The 18,282-nt window shown below is 41.1% G+C and overlaps 1 protein-coding gene across 1 annotated transcript in view; it reads right to left on the bottom strand.

Annotated features, from left to right (window-relative positions):
• The window catches only part of lama4 (laminin, alpha 4), a 29,683-nt gene extending 14,452 nt beyond the window's left edge, over positions 1-15,231 (bottom strand). Inside the window, 13 exon segments of the mRNA XM_018699714.2 lie at positions 1,840-2,033; positions 3,815-3,979; positions 4,177-4,288; positions 4,613-4,723; positions 5,149-5,300; positions 5,403-5,486; positions 5,961-6,141; positions 7,022-7,122; positions 7,574-7,788; positions 8,426-8,506; positions 8,607-8,734; positions 8,866-8,967; positions 14,830-15,231. Of these exon segments, the coding sequence (XP_018555230.1) occupies positions 1,840-2,033; positions 3,815-3,979; positions 4,177-4,288; positions 4,613-4,723; positions 5,149-5,300; positions 5,403-5,486; positions 5,961-6,141; positions 7,022-7,122; positions 7,574-7,788; positions 8,426-8,506; positions 8,607-8,734; positions 8,866-8,967; positions 14,830-14,937 (1,734 nt within the window). The 5' untranslated portion in view covers positions 14,938-15,231.
• Positions 15,232-18,282: the final 3,051 nt, after the last annotated feature.

Raw genomic sequence — 18,282 nt, 5'->3', positions numbered from 1 at the left:
GCATATCACACCGGCTCTCTCACTGCATTGGCAACAATCCAATAAAGAAAAAGTTTTTACTTTAATCTCAGATAATATTCAAGTTTTTTCTCTAGATATTTCCCCCCTCCCTCTGGCTGATGGTGGATATGAACATTTACAGTACCCACACCCATCTTTTGTTTGACCACTGCATGACTAAATATGGCACAATGCTGAGATCATTTGATTGGCTGTGGTAACTCAGCAGTATGGCTGCAGCTGGTGTTGACCGGTCTGTGCTGAGGCTAGGAAGAGCCCCAGATTAGGAGAGGCTCTGTGTTTGGTTAGTGCACCATTCATGGCATTGATTTACAGCAGAGACCCTGATCATGGAGATCTCCACTCCTGATAACATACGTGCACACACACACATATATATATATATATACACACACAGAGTCCAGCCGCAGCTGTTCTGCTGGGTAGCAGGAACCATAATGTTAACCAGTGTATGGCAACAAAACATGAATCACAGCTTCCTGGATCCAAATTCCAACCATATATTATTTGACAGTTGTAAGTCAACAAATACAGCATGTAAACTCAGGGACTAGAAAGACCATACTATTGCTTGTGCCTGTTTTAACAAATTTATCAAAAATTTGTGTGTATTTGCATCACTGCCAACCATTTTCCAAGACAAATGTTTAGAGATTTAAAGAGTTTTAATGAGTTTCCTGCCTGGAAGGCAGCCAATGGTTTCCACATCTCTGCTCTACAAACAATTTACAGAGGCTTGAAACTTGTCTCAGATACTACAGGTCACAGTCAACTTAATGTCTGATTTTCTTTGTTAGTTATGGAACCAAAATGGATATAAATCAACTTATATCAATAATCAATAATATTTTTACACCATTTTTACAATATTTTCGGTACTGGAGACTGCAGGCTGTTTGGTCTCTGGGTCATAGCCATTAGGTATAAGTCTGGTTAATCTCTAATCACATTCTAATCACAGCTAGTTGTAGTCATGTGTGGTCTGTTGTGCTTATGACCACAACTGAACAATCAGTGATGGAAAGAGCCAGAAAAAAAAAAACATCTAGTCACCACTAGTTAAGACACTAGAAAGTGACACAGCAAAATTTTTCCTGGTGTGCTTGCAAAATATGTTGAACTATTGTAGCTGGCTCGCTGCTTAAGTGCTAGTTAGTCACAGACAATCACAATAACTCTCCCAGCAAGGTTGTTAGCTTGAGCGCTGACAAGATAAGTTCACACACTTCACTGAAGATTCATATTTGTACCACTCACTCCCATCAGTCCTGTCACGCTAGATAAATCTCCTCAGTACAGTGATAATTTTGTGTTTTGCCTTTGGGCATCGTGGGAAAATTGAAATAGAATGTTTCTCTGTGTAGGTTCTGGATATTATCATGGGAAAAAATGTGCGTTGCAGCATTACTTATCCCCCAATGCAGGCCTCCTCTTAATGTAATAATCCAAAGCTCCCACAGATGGTTTTATGTTTTTGTTCTTGATACTTAAAAACCACAATAATAGACTTCTCTGACATGCCTGGAAAACTACAACCAGATCTCCCTCACACTGTATTTGACAACTGCAGAGGAGACTAAGGACTGGCTCTTCTAGTTTCCTTTAAGGCCAGGTACCTCTGTGCGATTGAGTAAAGCTCCAAATTGTTTGAAATATTGTGAGTGGAGATAAAGCAGACAGCACTTAGAGGAGGAACTCCATGCCAGCGCACACTGTGAGCTCTCAAACAAGACTGTATCCTAATAAATTCATAGTGACAAACACAGAATAAGAAGGGAGTGCTGGGGGAGGGATGAGAGAGGGGACCATGGGAATCACCTCATTCCTCTGGAATTTGAGGACGTTGGCTGTGTACTTGTTCTCTGTCTCCTGGATGGTGCTGGCTGCTTTCTGGAGAAAACCCTGAGCATCCAACAGCTTGGTGGAGAAGCGGGTCAGAACCTCCCTGACAGGTGGGAGGCGGCTGTCTGTGATGATCAACTTCTTCTCCAACTGACGGATACGCCTCAGCACTGGAAACACAATCAGAAACCAGAGCCATTACTTTATCATCATTAATGTCAGATTTGAGTGACTCTTGCTACTATAGAGTATCAGGCCATATAGCTACATCTGTTTCACTGCTGTTAAGTTAAATCAAAATGGGTTTGTGGTCAGTCTCCAGCAAAAGCAAAGTGTATCTAAATATGCACTGTGTCTCTGTTGACTCGCATTAGTGGAGTGGCTCTATGAGCAGGCATGACATTAGGTAAGATGGTTGAACTACCAATTATTTATGTGCCATTCCTTCAGCCTATTGTAACAATAGTAACGACTGTTATCTGCTAAAAATGAGCACGTTAACATTTTTAGTGTAAGCTGTTAGCACAGCCTACAGAGCTACCATCGAGCACTTACTTTTGATGCTGTTCATAGTGGTCTATTAAGTCTTTTCTGGTGAGATATACTGTAATTTGAGCAGTGTTGCCATTTCTCTCTCTCTCTCCTACATAGCAGACTGGACAAATATATCTTTTGCTGGGCTGTTGTTGGCTGTTCATTCTGGCATTCAAACTGAAGAAAAACATGGCAATTGTTCTGGAATTTTTGTGAGGTTTGTAAATAAAAAGTTGAATTCATAAGCAATAAAACATACCCTTGCTCAAATCAATATCCTCAGGGGGTTTGTCTTACAAAAATGACCAAGGATAGATGGGTTACTATAACAAATGTCAGTTTACTTAGCATGGAAACAGATGAATCAGCCAGCTCATGTTTATTTGCTCTTGTAGGTGGGTCTGGCCCCATGTAGACAGATTCCCATACACCCTGAGACAGGCGGGCCATGACTGACGGAGGAGCACCACTGAAGTGTTTTTGTTAACAATGTGATGTGAAGAGGTCTGTTGTGACAGTGTTGAACAAACCGGATGGTAATTTTCTCTAAAAGAACAAACAACCGCACTTGGAGTGTTTGTTGATAAGAGAGATGTGTTTGCTGCACCACCATCAGGTTTGGTAAAGGTTACCAATTGGCCCTGCTGGTCCCCAAAAAGATGGGGCACAGCGAAAACCCAGCAGATATTGTTCGTCTGTTGGCCACTCTCACAGAGGGACAGGAGCAACCAAACTGGGAATCACTGCCCTGTAGCTTGGAGTCCACAATGAGGCAGAAATATGCCTCTGACATTATACTTGGTAGCCTGGAATCCTGGGTGCTGAACAAGTGGTGAGGCATGTTGGCATCCATGGTTTTCCAAGAAAATCTTGTGGGAACTGCCGCCAAAGAAGTTCACCTCATGTAAGTGTTTCCTGCAACATCATGTCATCTTAAAGTTTTTTTTACAGTTTTCTGTCCGTCTGCGCAACATCACATGTTTCATTGCTCAGAATGGTTGTAGGTCCATCCATTTGCATCCTATCTGCAGCCATTGTTAACACCTCTTTAAAACTGACAGTGAAGTTAGAGACTGGTGATACCAGGCTAGAGTACAGTTGCCACTTGCTGTTGAGCCACTGTTCAGCAAAGGTTTCACAGGTTTACTTTGATTATTAATTTAAAAAGTCACCAATTTTGTTTCCTCATATGCTCACTGTTTACTGAAAAGGTGTCAGTTAAATTTCTCCTAGTTTTTGAATAATGTTCACTCTCAAAAATGAACTAATTTAAATACAATTTCACAAGCTCCATGTCTTGCCATATCAAACTCATACCAAAGAGGATAACAAAAGGAAACCAATGTGTCTGTATGTGCATGTGCATTTTTCTGTTTGAGTTTGCAGTGTGTTTGTTTCATGAGCTATATGTTCTCACAGTCGTGGGCCTCAGTTGACTCGTCAGTGGCAATGGGCTCTCGTGGGGACAGGTCCAGTTTCCTCATCCAGGCCACCATTCCCTGGGCTTCCTCTGTGTTGCGTCTGACCACCTCTGGGTCCACATCCTGGTGAACACTGTACAGCTCCCAGTCATGGATCATCTCTGCAAACATGCACAAACACAAAGATTAACACACATGGGTACAGACACACAGCGTGCATCATGGACCCTGCATATGAGACTAAGATGCATAAGTCATCCAGATTTTAGGTTCAGAAGTCACGTGGTTCTCTCCAGTAAGACAACTTCAGTGATAATAAAAAAAACCTCTGTTGTACGTGGGCAGAACAATTTGGTACCTTCGATGCGAATGTTGAGATCAGTGAGGTTTGTACTGAGCTGCTCAGCCAGGGTTAAGGTTTCTGATGTGTCGTTATCCAGCCTGTTCCCCAAAGTCATCACCACACTCTCCTGAAAGCCACCACAAAAAATAATCAGTGATCTCTGGCAGCATCAATCAGTGGCTAAAGTCACTGCTACAGAATACACTGTGACTCCCAGTGTCTTCTAGAGAGATTAGAATAAGTCAACAATATACTGTAGAGAATATGGATATGTAGCAAAGCAGTTTTGAATATGGCAGTTTTAACCTCATTGTTACTGGGATTAACACTGATAGGAACATTTACAGCACTGATGTGGAATGTATCTCTAGGGAATAAACAGTGGCTTCAACTTCTAAAATCCTTCCAGGGACTGGTCCATGTGCATAAAATGAAAGATGACTTTGCTGACCGATTCTCCCAGCTGTCTGATGTCTAACACCACAGTGTCAGTGGCCTCCTCCAGCTCCCCAGTCTGTGCCTTGATTGCAGATGATTTGTTCCTCCAGCCTTGAAACTGAGTCTGAAGGTAAAGCAGTTGAATGGATGCATCAGACTGCGCTATAATTAATAAGTAATGGTGAAAAGCTCAAAGTAGCATAAAATGAAAAAGAAAACATAAACCAGTGCAGCAGTCTAATACTCCCGTTTAACCATCATCATACAAATTTAAAACAGCTTAAACTGCTGTACATTTTTTGGTTTAACATATTATGGCCTTTTCTGGCCATAATACCAAAACAATGGGCTAAAAGAAGCTAAAAAGCACCATGGGGCTAAGGAGAACTTTAAAGCTGGATGACAGTTTTTTTTATACCACAAACAACCATTTCCACAATACACATTATTTAATCCATAGTTCATACAATAATATTGAATTAACTTTTTTTTTTCCTTTTTTATACATCATGTATTTGTATTTATTTTCTTGCATTTATGTGCCTTTACCTGCAGTCGATGAGCTGTGTAGTTGTAGTATTTGAGCCTGTCGTTAGCAGCAGCCCCAGTGGAGATGTTCAACACTCCAACCTTCAGCTGGTCCAGTGTCTTATTGGACAACCGCAAGTCCCCAATCAGATGCCAAATACACTCATCACAACCTAACACCGTAGAAAATTCATAAGGTTTCAAACAGACAAGACAAACAGGCTTTTGTTCTTTTAAAAACTGTTCTCAACTATTCTGTCATGAACTCCACTTACTGATGTTGCACAGGTTGACTGTTGCAGCCTCTGGCAGGCACTCTCCTGTGTGCATATCACAGTGGCCCTTTTCACAGTCGCACTCTACAAAGAAAACAGATGCAGATACAATTCATCATACAGTGTAAGACAGAAAGCTATGCACATTAGTTTAAATTCTTGCTCAGCTGGAAACGGGCCAGTACAATTGGCAAATATATATCAAGACCCACAGATGGTATCTTGGCTTCAGGCCTGCACATCTGTTGTGTGGCCTCTCCTGTGTGGAACTGATGGCTTTAGCAGCTGTCTGTGTATATACTGTAGATCTGGGTTTCACAGTGATGTCATCCGGCTCTCTACAGAGAGTCTCCGGCCACAGGGTCACAGCTCTCAGCAGATGCTTCTCTGACATCATGTGCACTACTGTGGTGGTGGGCGTGGGAATGTGAACACTGCAGCTTTTTTTCTCTGGGAAAGCGTTATCTGCAATGAATGTTTCGATAAAGGATCCCGGGATGTTTTATTTAAAAGTGTAATAGAACATCTGACACGTTGTATGACGGACAGATGACTTACTCTTGCAGCCGGAGGGGCTGTAGTCCCAGTAACCTGGGAGGCAGCGCTCGCAGTAACGACCTCCAGCCCCCGGGCGGCACGGACAGCTATGGGTGAGAGGATGGCAGGTGGAACGAACAGAAGCTGGCCCGCATTCACACCTCCGGCAGCCCTGACAGCTGGAGAAACCTGAGTAGCCCTCCTAGATTACATGAATGAAAAACATTGTTAGATTCCAGCATCTGCCTCTAAGTCCATTTTGAAACATGTTGTGCATCATTTGAAGGATGGTTCTGATCTGTTACAACTGGTGTCTTATTTTGGCAGTTTTGGTCATCATTTTTTATCAGTAATGATAATGCTAATGTAATCACAGGGATTTGAGAAAACAGCACCATTACTACAACAGAGCCTGTCTGGAAACACACTCAGTTCAGCCAAATTATCTAAACCACTTTAAGTGGAGATAAAACTGTGAGTGTGTCCAACTGCAGGCAATATAAGACAACTGGGTTCACTCCCAACAACAGTGTGAAGTCAAATTTGTACCAGGAGTTCAGTCTATAGATCTGGTCCTGTTGGATGCTTATAAGGGACAGTCTGTGTGATCATTTTGTCGTCCACCTTGATTTTTTCCTCCAAACAATGACAAACATAAGTTACTCTCACCTTTTACACTTCAAATGACAGTTCAACTGCTTTCAGCTCTTGTTAAGTCTTGTTAAATAAAAGTTCTAAAATAATAATAATGATAATAATAATAATAATAATAGCTGTTTTCAGTTATTACAATTCAACGACCTGTTTTCAGCACTTCACATGAGCTAAAGCTTCATATTCATATTTCTCTGACTGTGTTTCTTGCCTTGTACTTCATTTTTAGTGATTGTACTGGATATCCTAGATCACTGCAATTCACCTCTATTGTCCAATGTTATTATTATCTGTAGGAGTGAAAAGATCATAAAAATATCCAGATTGTAATAAACCTCCTCTGCCTCATTCTTTAACCTAGCATCACACACAATCCCTGGGTTTCCCAGAGGAAGTTGGACTGAGTAAAGTCACGAGGTTTGTCTCACCTCACACTGGTCACAGAGTCGTCCAGTGACACCTGGCTTGCAGTGACACACTCCTGTCCTGTCATCGCATGAAGAGGTGCCACATTTATTGCACATGCATTCTGGGACAGACACAGGACATATGCAGTGATGAGAACATTAGAGGTCAAATGATGCCACAAGCATGGCTATTTTTGGACTTGCAGGGTCTCAAAAGGCATATGGTAATCCTTGATCCTGACTTGTGACCTTGTCTTGTTTTTCCACTGAACAATATAAGGATTATATACAGATCACAATGTACAAACCATGAAAAGTAACTTTAACTTTTGATGCATATATAATAACTTTGATATTGCTCAACTGATAAACAATGTAATATGCGATTACATACAGATAATTCCTCAGAGCTATTCATATGTGGACTCCAACACAGTGTGACATAATATCCCAGGTACTACATTGACCTGGTGGAATGCTGAACTGCTGTTGCTGTAAGTCAGCCAGAGCAGGATGGATTAAACATCTCTTGAATGAAAATTAAAGATAGAGGAGTTCCCTCCTCATCCGCACCTCTGCAGTTCTTGTCAGTGATGGCGTCGCCATAGAAACCTGGGGCACACCTCTCACAGTTGGCACCGGCGGTGTTTCCCCAGCAGTGCTGGCAGTGGCCTGTCACGTTGTGGCACTCGTTGAAGATCAGGTTGGGATCGGAGTTGCCGTTACAGTCACACCTCTTACAGGAATTACCAATCGCCATGGGGTTGCCATAGTAACCCGGAGCACACCTGGATGGGGAAAATATATCAGTGATATAATATCACTGCCTGTTGCAATGAATAACTTTACCTTTGGATAGCCTCTTTGATCGTCAGTGCATGTGTGCATTTCTTTCGTTTAAGGTTTTTAATTGACTTCTTTCATTGGGCAATCTGTGTGTCAAAGTGCTCATGACAGGTCTAAGCATAGAAAGCAATAATAATGGCATGTGAAATGTACTAGAGTGGCTGATTTTTTTATTTGACCACACACCTCAGTAAAAATGCAACTGTCTTGTGGCAGCAATGAATTTTGGTTTGGTTTCAAGTGGAGAATCAAACACAAACTTGCTCTTATTAATGAATTATATCTGATTTATTAGTCACTATTGAGGCCATTAGTTACATTTTATTACAAATTACAAATTATATACTTATTACACTGATTTGTTATTAACCACAATGCAAGTTATGTGCACGTTGCAAGCATTCTAGTGTGGCTTGTGCTGTAACCTACAGTAAAATATCTTGGACATATATATACATGTATACATATATATCAACATAAACACACACATATGTGTTGTATAACCTGTAGTTTTATTGCATGTACATGGACCACATTACTGTTTACAATGGATGTGTGTAACTTCTTGTGAGCACTGACCTCTCACAGAAATGTCCGGCATAGCCCTCTTGGCACTTGCACCGCAGAACGGTTCCTCCTCTGTCACAGTGCACTGCGAAGCTGGCCGGATACACAGGGGAAAGTATTTCAGAGATTACACAGTGCTTGCCAACACTCAGCCTTGTGGCTACAGAAACAAGAACAGACTGAACTGACTTACTTGTTGGAGGGGACTGAGAGGGGGCAGGCGCAAGGTCGGCAGGAGTGGCGTCTATCCAGACTGGGAGCCAGCATGTAACCATCTTCACACATTTCACAGAAATCACCTGCACTGTGGTCCCTGCAGTTCTGAAAAGGAAATATTAAACTTATGGCTTCTTACAATATTAAAACAATCTATTATCTGTTCTCATGAAAATGAATGTAGTTTTGTTTACTTTGATAACTTAAATTCATGATAATCAGCATAAAAAACTTACTATGCAAATGCCAGTGATGTCTTCACAGTAGTCAGCGTGGCCTTTACAGTTACATGGTAAGCATATGTTTTGCTCACTAAGGAAAAATCCCTTCGCACACACCTGCAGTGGGGACAGAAATATATATGCTAAATGAAGAAAAAACAAACAAACAAGTAAAAATCCAGCAGAAGTGACCCAAAAATTAAATGGTTCCATCTGCAGCCTTTAGAAGTTGATCTTTTGTCCGAAGGTTGGCACAAAAAAGAAGTTCAAACTGCAAAGGACCCTTTTGTCTCAATGAGCACACCATGTAACAATCCCCATTTGAATTAAAAAATACTGCAGTAGAAACCTGACCACTTCACTTAAGAGTATGAAATGAATCATTTAGTGACTGAGATAGCACAAGGGGTGACTGATAAGTTCTTAGACCATAGAAGGAGATAAGTTCTCATTACATGCACATGCAGTTTAAGTCTTTGAGTGATGCAACCACTTTTGTGGTTTTTCTTTTTTTAGGTAACAAAACATTTTAAGTCAGTTCTGTCTGAACTCCTTCTATCATCCTCACACTCAGAGTTAAACTGCACCAGCATGTGATGAGAGCTGTTTAACTCATCTTCCTCTAACTTAGGCCACAAACCTATCAATCATCTCTCCTAAGCACCAGAAAAGGACTTGGCTTATTTCGAAACTTAATGAGTTGATGTTTGGATGAAAATCAATTTAAGTCAAGTTTATTTGTATGGTCCAAACATACAATGTCTCAGTGAGATTAGAAGTTTACATCAACTGTTCCTGAGTCAGCCTAAACTCTGTAAGAAGACTGGGAAACAATCCTCAAACAAACAGCACATAGAAAGAATGGAGGAAACCTCATGGGAGAGGCAATTCAAAGATGAGTTTCTTACTCCTGAGTAGATAGAGATGCAAAATGAAACCAAATATTTCTAACCAATACTTTCCAATATAAACCAAGTTAGTGAATCTGCTAGGGATTACTGAACAGGCCCACCACACACACACAGGGTCAGAGGGCCTGAGTTTCTTTTTGGAACCTCGGTCAAAAGTAGGGAAGTCCTGGTCATGGTAAAAAACTTATTTAGTAATGTTTTATTTATTTTATCAATTCATATAGGCTAAAGTCATTAACTAAAGTAAATAACAAAAGTGATTTGTTATGTTCAACAGCAGAGTAGTTTGTCCTTGTCTGAAAGGTATTGTTGATAAGAGCAGCAGTTAATGGAGGAACCTTGTTAAGATTGTTAAACAAATATTCCTGATAATACTGATAATCAGTGAGATGTTTTTTGCAGTTAGACATTGACATTATACATTAGTTTTAAGCACTGAACAAAATGTTTCAGGCAAAAAGGCTGATTTTTGAAGTGAGTTGTGAGAAACTTCAGAATTGTGGCAGCTCCCTCCCAGTTACAGAATGTCATTTTAAAACCTGCATCCTGTCTGATGTTTGTCCATCTCGGTCTCTCAGGATGGTGTGATGTCAGAGTTCATAGCCATGTCCGTCTGTCTGTCTGTCTGTCTGTCTGTCTCTCTCTTGCTCTCAAAAACACACACACACACTTTTGAACATCTCTGCACATCTGAAGCATTCAATGAGGCTTACAAGCATACAGTAGCGCTTTGTTTGCAGCAGTCTGGAAGAACTTCATACTCTGACCTCCTTGTTCCACTCAGTCATCTGGACATTGATGCTATGCATGTAGAGCAGCCAGAAAATGGAACATTCCCCAGACATACAGTACTGTATGTCTACGTGTGATTCATATTTTCCTCTGATTTATCCACAGATGGGCTGTGGGACAAAGACATGCTGTAGCTCACTAATATGAAACATCCTGTCAACAGCAGCACTTCCTGCAGACCCTCTTCCTGTGGTTTTCCCTAACCCACAGTACACATACACTGATACAACCATCCATCAGTACGAGTTAAATATTCAATGTGTCCACGTTCCATGTAAACACAATCTGAAAATGCAGCTCATTATGCAAATGGATTTGTTGTGCACAGAAAAAAATATAGTTTCGGCTCCAAATGGTGGTTCAAGCCTTTAGGAGTAATAAACCACAAGTTTATGGGAAATCCAGTGTTATTTACCACTTGTGAAGCCACTCAAAAGAGTTTTGAAATGGTTCACCCTTAGCTGTGTGACAGGCAGTGATGGGTCAAACAGCTGTAGTTTGTATACACAGGGGAGCACAGGACAGAGTTTAGGGTTGGAGAGAGATGGAGCAGATGGTGCAGAGACAGGACATGAACACTTTAGACTCTCAATCCAGTGGCTTGTGGAAGAACATTTTTCTACCCATGTTTTGGCGATGTGGTGTTGTAATCATTTGCATTTTAAACTCCAGACTTTAAGAAATGAAAAATACACAAACCTGCTTTATTTTTTAGAGAGAGAGATTAAGTATGAATCTGAGGTATGACAATGTGATAGCCTAGCTTAGCATAGCAAGACTGAAACCAGGGAGAAACAAGTAGCCTGGCTCTGTCATAAGTTAAAAATACGCCTACCATCACCTGTAAAACTAAAGGCTTAACACATGGTATCTTGTTTCTTTTACATAAACAGAGAAGTGAAAAGGATACTTTGTGAATTTGCGTTGGTGCTACTTCTTATATTCATGCACCCAGTGCTCCTGTGCAGCTACACTGTAGGAAGAAGCTCTGATAAACCCACTGTACACTAGCTGTCAAGGTGACTAGCTAATGAACACAAGGGAGCATTTAGCAGTTAAAGAGCCAGATATTTTTAGGAGTTGGTGGAGACCAAAAACAGACTAAAAATAGATTAAGGTTAAGATTAACTATGCTGTGGAAGAAAACGGTCTTGGATTAGGTTAGGGTAACTGCTGTACCAAACAGACATGACAAATATCATATTATCAACAGGGTTAGGGGAACCAAACAAAATTAGACTTATCACTATTAAATTAAAGGAAATTTATCAGAGAGGCAAGATGACAGTTTAGCAAGGATGCTCTCATTTGTGGGTTCTAACATTATGTATAACTGAGTTTCATTAGCATAAAAATGGCAAAGAACACCATGATTTTGACTAACCTGGCCAAGATGTAGCATGTAAATTTAAAACAGCAACAGAGCCTTGAGGGACACTTTGCTCAAATTGCTAGACTTTTGCACAAAAACAACACAAGCTCTTCTTGGCTTTCACATATTTTGGTTCTCATGGACATATTTCCTGGATTTTGTTTCCTTCCTGGCAAAAATGTACTTTACATGTTTTGCTATCATGATAAATGTTGCAAACCTAAATGTTGCTAGCCTTGTTAGCATGAAGGCAGTATTGTTTGTCTATTTTTTCTCTGCACCACATTTCTTGCTGCCATGGCCCATATGAGAACCATGAGTGAAGCAAACTACATGCATTTAATTTTCAAGTGAGCTTAAGAATTGTCAGTAGCCTTACTTTAAAGACAGAGCCAGGCTAGTTGTTTTGTGTTGCAAAAAGTTTTTAAGCTAGGCTACTCTCACTCAACATACTTAATACACAGACACAAGATTGATGTCAATCTCACTCCTAGAAAGAAAACAAAGTAATTGTCATCAGCACCCTTTTGCCAACTATGAGCGCACTCAGTAATGTGAACTATTTCTGTGGCCTACGCACTGCAACCACTACAGAGAACAAAGATGACATTCAAGATGTTATATAGTCTCTCACAGTTTTCATGTGAAGCTTCCATCCTGCTTCAGTCTCCATTCTGTTCCAGCAGTATGTATCAGTGTATTTCCTGTGTGTTGACTCAGTGCTTGATAGACCTTTGGGCTCCATCTCTGCATTACAGAGCTGAACAAATGGAGCTTGTATCAAGCACAAAAACAGGATTTGGCTCTACAAATGAGTGATGTCCAATGTCAACACACTCTCTCATCATGTAGCTTCAGGACTGTGTAGTCATGCCCTCTCTCTGGAGTGTGTATGGGGTTGGGACCACTGGATCTGTAGAATGTTGCATAAGAAAATTACTTCTAACTGTGATTGGTCCTCTGCTTGTGTTCTGTGTTATATGGCTCAACTCTCAACAGAGTTTTCCAAGAGTGGGAGAATTAAGTGGATTAAATGTTAAGGCTCGAAGGTTGAACCTCATTTCCGCTCAGTTTCTCATCTGTAGCTGGCTGCTGTACTTTTACTGACATTGGAGAAGGGTTCAGACACTGGATTTAGTCATGGTAACTCCTCCAAACACCCTCAGTATGGGACAGATCCTGGGTCATGAGAATGTCATCCTAACTTAATAACTGTGCACAGACAGTCTGGCTGCAGGGGTGAGGCCTGCTCTCAGGGGACCCGCAACTCAGAAAGTTTTGTTATTGTCTACCTCCACATTCTTTTAGACATTTTTGATATTTTCCCAGGATGTTTCTTTGTACCATTTACTTCTGCGAAAAGTCACTATAAAGCCACTTACATCTTTGTTACCAAGAATTATGGCTCTTTAGCGCAGTTCTATGGGACACAAACCAACACAAATCAACCTCAAAAGCACCCACAGCAAACACATTGATAGTCACAGTGTAAAAGAACATTTCTTATTTGCAGCTACAGGGACCTAGCACATGTACAGTATACAAGGATGTATGACATTCTTATGCCTTTGCTTTCTGTTGTGTTCTTTCTCTATCCCCCTCTGAGGGGCTGCCAACCAATCAATTGCACTAAAGATCAGTAAGTCAAGATACATTTTGGTGGATGTTGACTCATTAGGTCTGATCACAATCTGGCAAGTAAGATGCTGTCATGCATTTAGTTTTTAGTTTTCATAATTTTGCTCAGATCAAGTTGAGATAACCCAATTAGTCAGACTGTCAATACTGTAAAAGTCCAGATTATATTCGGTGACAATATTATTATTTTTTTAACTCATGCTTTCTACATGGCAAACACAGTATGGTTAAGGTAAAGGAAAGCATGTGCTGATGGTTAATAAATACCCTTATGTCAAGTGCAAGTCTATGACAGGACATAAACTCATCTCTCCTACGTAAAGAGATGTCCTGCATACATGAAGAGCAGCTCTTGTATCAGTTCACAGAGCAGCCAAACAAATGGTGGCCTGAGAGGATTAATCATGTCATATTAAATAAAGAATAGTGGGGAGGACAGGTGCCATCCCACATGTTAGTGCTGAACCCAGTGCACACATGCACGCAGTTCACACGTCTTCCGCGTTATGGCTTTTGTCTTCCACATAATGTCGAGTACATGTATGCACTACTTCCTGTGAGTTTTTTTGTGCATTGGAGTGCAATTTCAATTGTGTAGGAGAGGCTGAATTACAAGCAACAATTAACGCACTGTATTGGGGGATTATAGTATTTGACACTGATACTGATTTACAGGCAGTCTTGCAGATAATAACTTTAGAGCAAAAGAAATAAACTCAGAACTAGAAAAGATATCATAATTAATACTTTATGAAATGAAAATTGTCTGAAGAGTTGATAGTCTGGCCTCTGAGCCTTTATCTGAGCTATACTAAGCCAAGGGAATATTGGCCTGTGTACCAGTAGTCCTTCTTATGCCCTTACTGTCTATTTGTGCTCTTTCTCTGTCTCTCTCTCTCTCTGGGGTGTTGCTCAACATTTGGCAGCTGGTTTCCATTAGGGAACTTTAAGGGAGGGGCGTGACAGTGAAGACAGTAACTCAGAGCCCCTCGGAGCTTTAGCCTCGGGTACCTCTGATGACACAAACACACACAAGCGTGAACACAAAGCAGGACCATTGTGAAGACCAGACAGAGTCAAGTCACGAGTCACCAGACAGCCTCACTCACAAGTCTGCCTCACCCTTTACCGTTTTCACTTGAACATTTGTGAACATAATCATCAGCCTCATTACAATTACGTACATGTACAGTAGGTAAAACGCTAAACATAGCTGTGCTAGCATGCACAATATAATATATAAAAAGAGATAAAGTCAGATCTTACTTTCAGCACTGACTGTTGCTGTTCCCCAGGCCTAGTGGCAGAAGCTGGATAGGCAATCCCTGAGAGGATGCAGAGAAGGCAAAGGCAGGACAGAGATTTAGCAGCCATATTTGTGTGTTTGCCCAGTGGAGCACTGATCCTCTTTTTCTGTCTCTGTCTCTGACAGTGTCTCCTGGCTGTAGGAAAATCTCTGGGCAGCTCCTCTTGATGGGCTGTTCCCGTTGGTTTCACTTTTCTGCTACTCCGACCTCCAGATGCAGCTGTGCCTCGTCCCAGCCTGATCTGAGCCCTGTAAAACAAACTTGTGTGGACTTCCTCCCTTTCTCTCCCTCCCTCCCTGTCCTGATTCCTCTCCCCTAGCGGACTTGCCTCTCCCCTGAGCCTGTGACTAAATCACTAACAGATGGGAAGGCTGGAAACTGAGGGAGGGTGAGGAGGAGAGAAAAAGAGAGAAAGAATGACAGAGAGTCAAATGAGCAACAGAGGGCTTCTGTCTCTTGAGCAGAGGGCAGGCTCGAGGCAGACAGTGCATGCATCCAAATGGCAACCCCACCCCCTGACTGGCAGAGTCAGATTGAATGTTAGTTCCTCGTCTCCATTTGCAGGTCTGTGGCACCCTTTCACCCTTGGGTTCAACAGGCAACACCCCTCCCTCTGCTTTTCCCCTCCCCTTCCCCTCTGTTCGGCCAGGGTGGGCAGAGGGTTTAAAGCCTCAACACTCACTCTGTGCTCCACAGGCAGAAAAGAAACAGCTGCTCTAATATCCCAGCCCAGCTTTACCTTACAGCCTTAGACACGAGCTTTCTGATTGTTTTCCAAGGTTAGCCCTGCAAAAGCTTCTAAATTTATGACCACTATGTGAGGCTCTTAAAAGGAAGAGCCTGAGTGTCATAAAAAGAAAGTATTGTCAGTGTCTAAAAAAAATTGTTCCCTAAGATGTGAATTGCTTATTGCTGTTAAAGGCCACTTAAAAGTTGAAACTCATGACTCTGAGCAGCCACATCACACAGTTTCGGTAGCTAGTTTTTTTTCTCCTCAAAGACCATGTTGGAAACAGCTCAAAATATGTCCAAGTTATGTCGTGTCAGCCCATAGGACCGTGTGGAAGTTATATGTCTCAAGTGACTAATAAAACAGGTTGTCACATTCCAGTTATCTATGGCAGAGATGTCATCCACACAAGAGAAAAAAACACAGGCAGCTCTATGTTTACTGTTTCAAACTGAGGGTATACAGTCAAAATTAAGTGAATTCTTACTTTTTGTGTAAGGAAATAAAAAATATAATGTTACTGCAGCTTTTTTTCCAATTAAAAAAGGAGAAGCATGTGGATTTTCAGCCTAAGTTTCAATCCTAAGAGGAAGCATTTCCCATGAAAGCAGATTACTGCTATCTGAGAGCTGCTGTTGATACAGTGAGAAACATGCTGTCAGCTTCCATGGTGTTCTACTGGCAGGAGCACCTCACAGCTCTGTATATCCTCTGAACCTCATCCCCTCCCCCCTTTTTCTACAATTGTACACAGTCCTAGATTTACACCATTAACAATTTAAGACACTCATTTAACATTTCGGGGAACCCACCGTGCTGTTCAGTTTGAATTCCACTCAACATTCCACTCCACATATTTTGTTTCAGTAACAAGCTGTATTTATATATCATGTAGAGATGACATTTCCAGTGATTCACAATGGCATACATACATGCTGTATACATTCAATGAATAGTTGGGAAAGCTGAGTTGGAATTTCTTACATTTTCCTGTTGATTTGTACATATAAAAAGTGAAACCATGTTTTTTCAACCTTGTATCATTTCACTGTGATAAGCCTGCACTGAGAAATTATCACCTATTTCTTTGTAAATTTTATATTCTGTATCATTTTGGGTTCCTAACAGCTGCATACTTTGCTAAATTGACACAATGATAAGTCAGTCTTCATACAGAAATTGTGCTGAAAAAAAGGATATCATACATGTAGGGTAAGGACTGTTTATCTATCTATCTATCTATCTATCTATCTATCTATGTCTTTACACACACACACACACACACACACATGTGTGTGTATATATAACTACTTGCTGTCCATGGAGTAACTGTACACTCCTGTTGTGCACGTCATAAACCACTCTGATGTAATGTACATGGCAGAGGAACAGCACCACCATTAAACAGATGTTTGGCGTTGCTGAACCACAGTCTGTCCTCACCAACTCACTAAGATGGAGAGCTCTTTGCTTCCTTCTCCATGTTTGGCCTACTACACATTGGTATTCACAGCACAGGGCACAGTATAAACACCAGAGACCACTCACAGGCCAGGGTCCTATTCAATAATTGGGGAGGTTTCACAGGAGCAGCACTTTAATCTGAACTTCTCCCACAAATGGATGAGTTTTTCCCATATGACCCTCTTTGCCAGCTCCTTCAGATAAGGCCATTCATGTCATCAAAGTCCATTGCTGGGTCTGGCAGCTTGGTGCAGCCATTATTTTTTATTAGAAGAAATAAACAACTCGTGCTGTAGCTTAGGTTCATCTTCAGATCAGGGCAAAGGAAGAGGCTTCGACAGCCTCTCCTGAGATGGCCCTGGAGGTCAGAAAGTCCAGGTCAGCCCTCTCTCCTTGGCCCCACAGTGTCTCCTTACACTCTCCACACATACCAGAGAAAACTATAACTGCCTTCATAACAAACACCTCCTCACTTTGCTGGTGGTGCTAAAAGTTCCCTGGAAGAGCACGAGCACAACGTTCAAAAGGAATAATTTGCATTCACATTCATGCTTTTCCAAATGGAACTTACATACCTATCAGGATAGACTTAAGTTACAACAAAAATAGAGTATGCTCACTCCTATGTTGCCAGTGTGGTGAAAGCTGTAACAGGAGAAAGGAGAAAAAGACAAACCATGCTACCTATGCAATTGCCCCACTGGAACCAATAATAAAATAAGATTTTATTAATTTTACAGCTAAAAACCCTGAAATATCTAAATGTCTGTCCAACATAAACTTAGGCAAAACCACAGAACCTGGACTGACACCACTTGTGGAGAGGCAGACTACACTGAGGGGGTATTAAGTATGGGAACCTCGTTCATTTGCACTGAAAGAAAAGGGACTAACACAAAGACATTAATCACAAGCAAATAAACAACCCAGTCATTATTAGTACTTGCCAAAGTAACTGATAAGATGTAGGCAAGAAACATGAGTCAGACATGTTGTGAAAAAGCCAACAATTTAGCCAGATTATCTAAACCACTTTAGCAGTAAAAAATGAAAGTTGTGCTAATGGTGAAGTGAAGAACTCATTAAGTGTCCAAAATGTAAAGGTTCATCCTGTAGGGAGCATGGATGCTCTATAAATGTCATTAGATTTTAATATTTGTTATTTACAGTTGCTCTGATGTTGGCAGTACAGAAAAAGTTAGAGGTCGCCAAAAAAAA

Source organism: Lates calcarifer, linkage group LG7_1, assembly GCF_001640805.2.
Source record: "Lates calcarifer isolate ASB-BC8 linkage group LG7_1, TLL_Latcal_v3, whole genome shotgun sequence".
Lineage (NCBI taxonomy): Eukaryota > Metazoa > Chordata > Actinopteri > Centropomidae > Lates > Lates calcarifer.
Note: the sequence above shows the minus strand (reverse complement) of the source record. Positions and strands in the feature narration are given on the sequence as shown.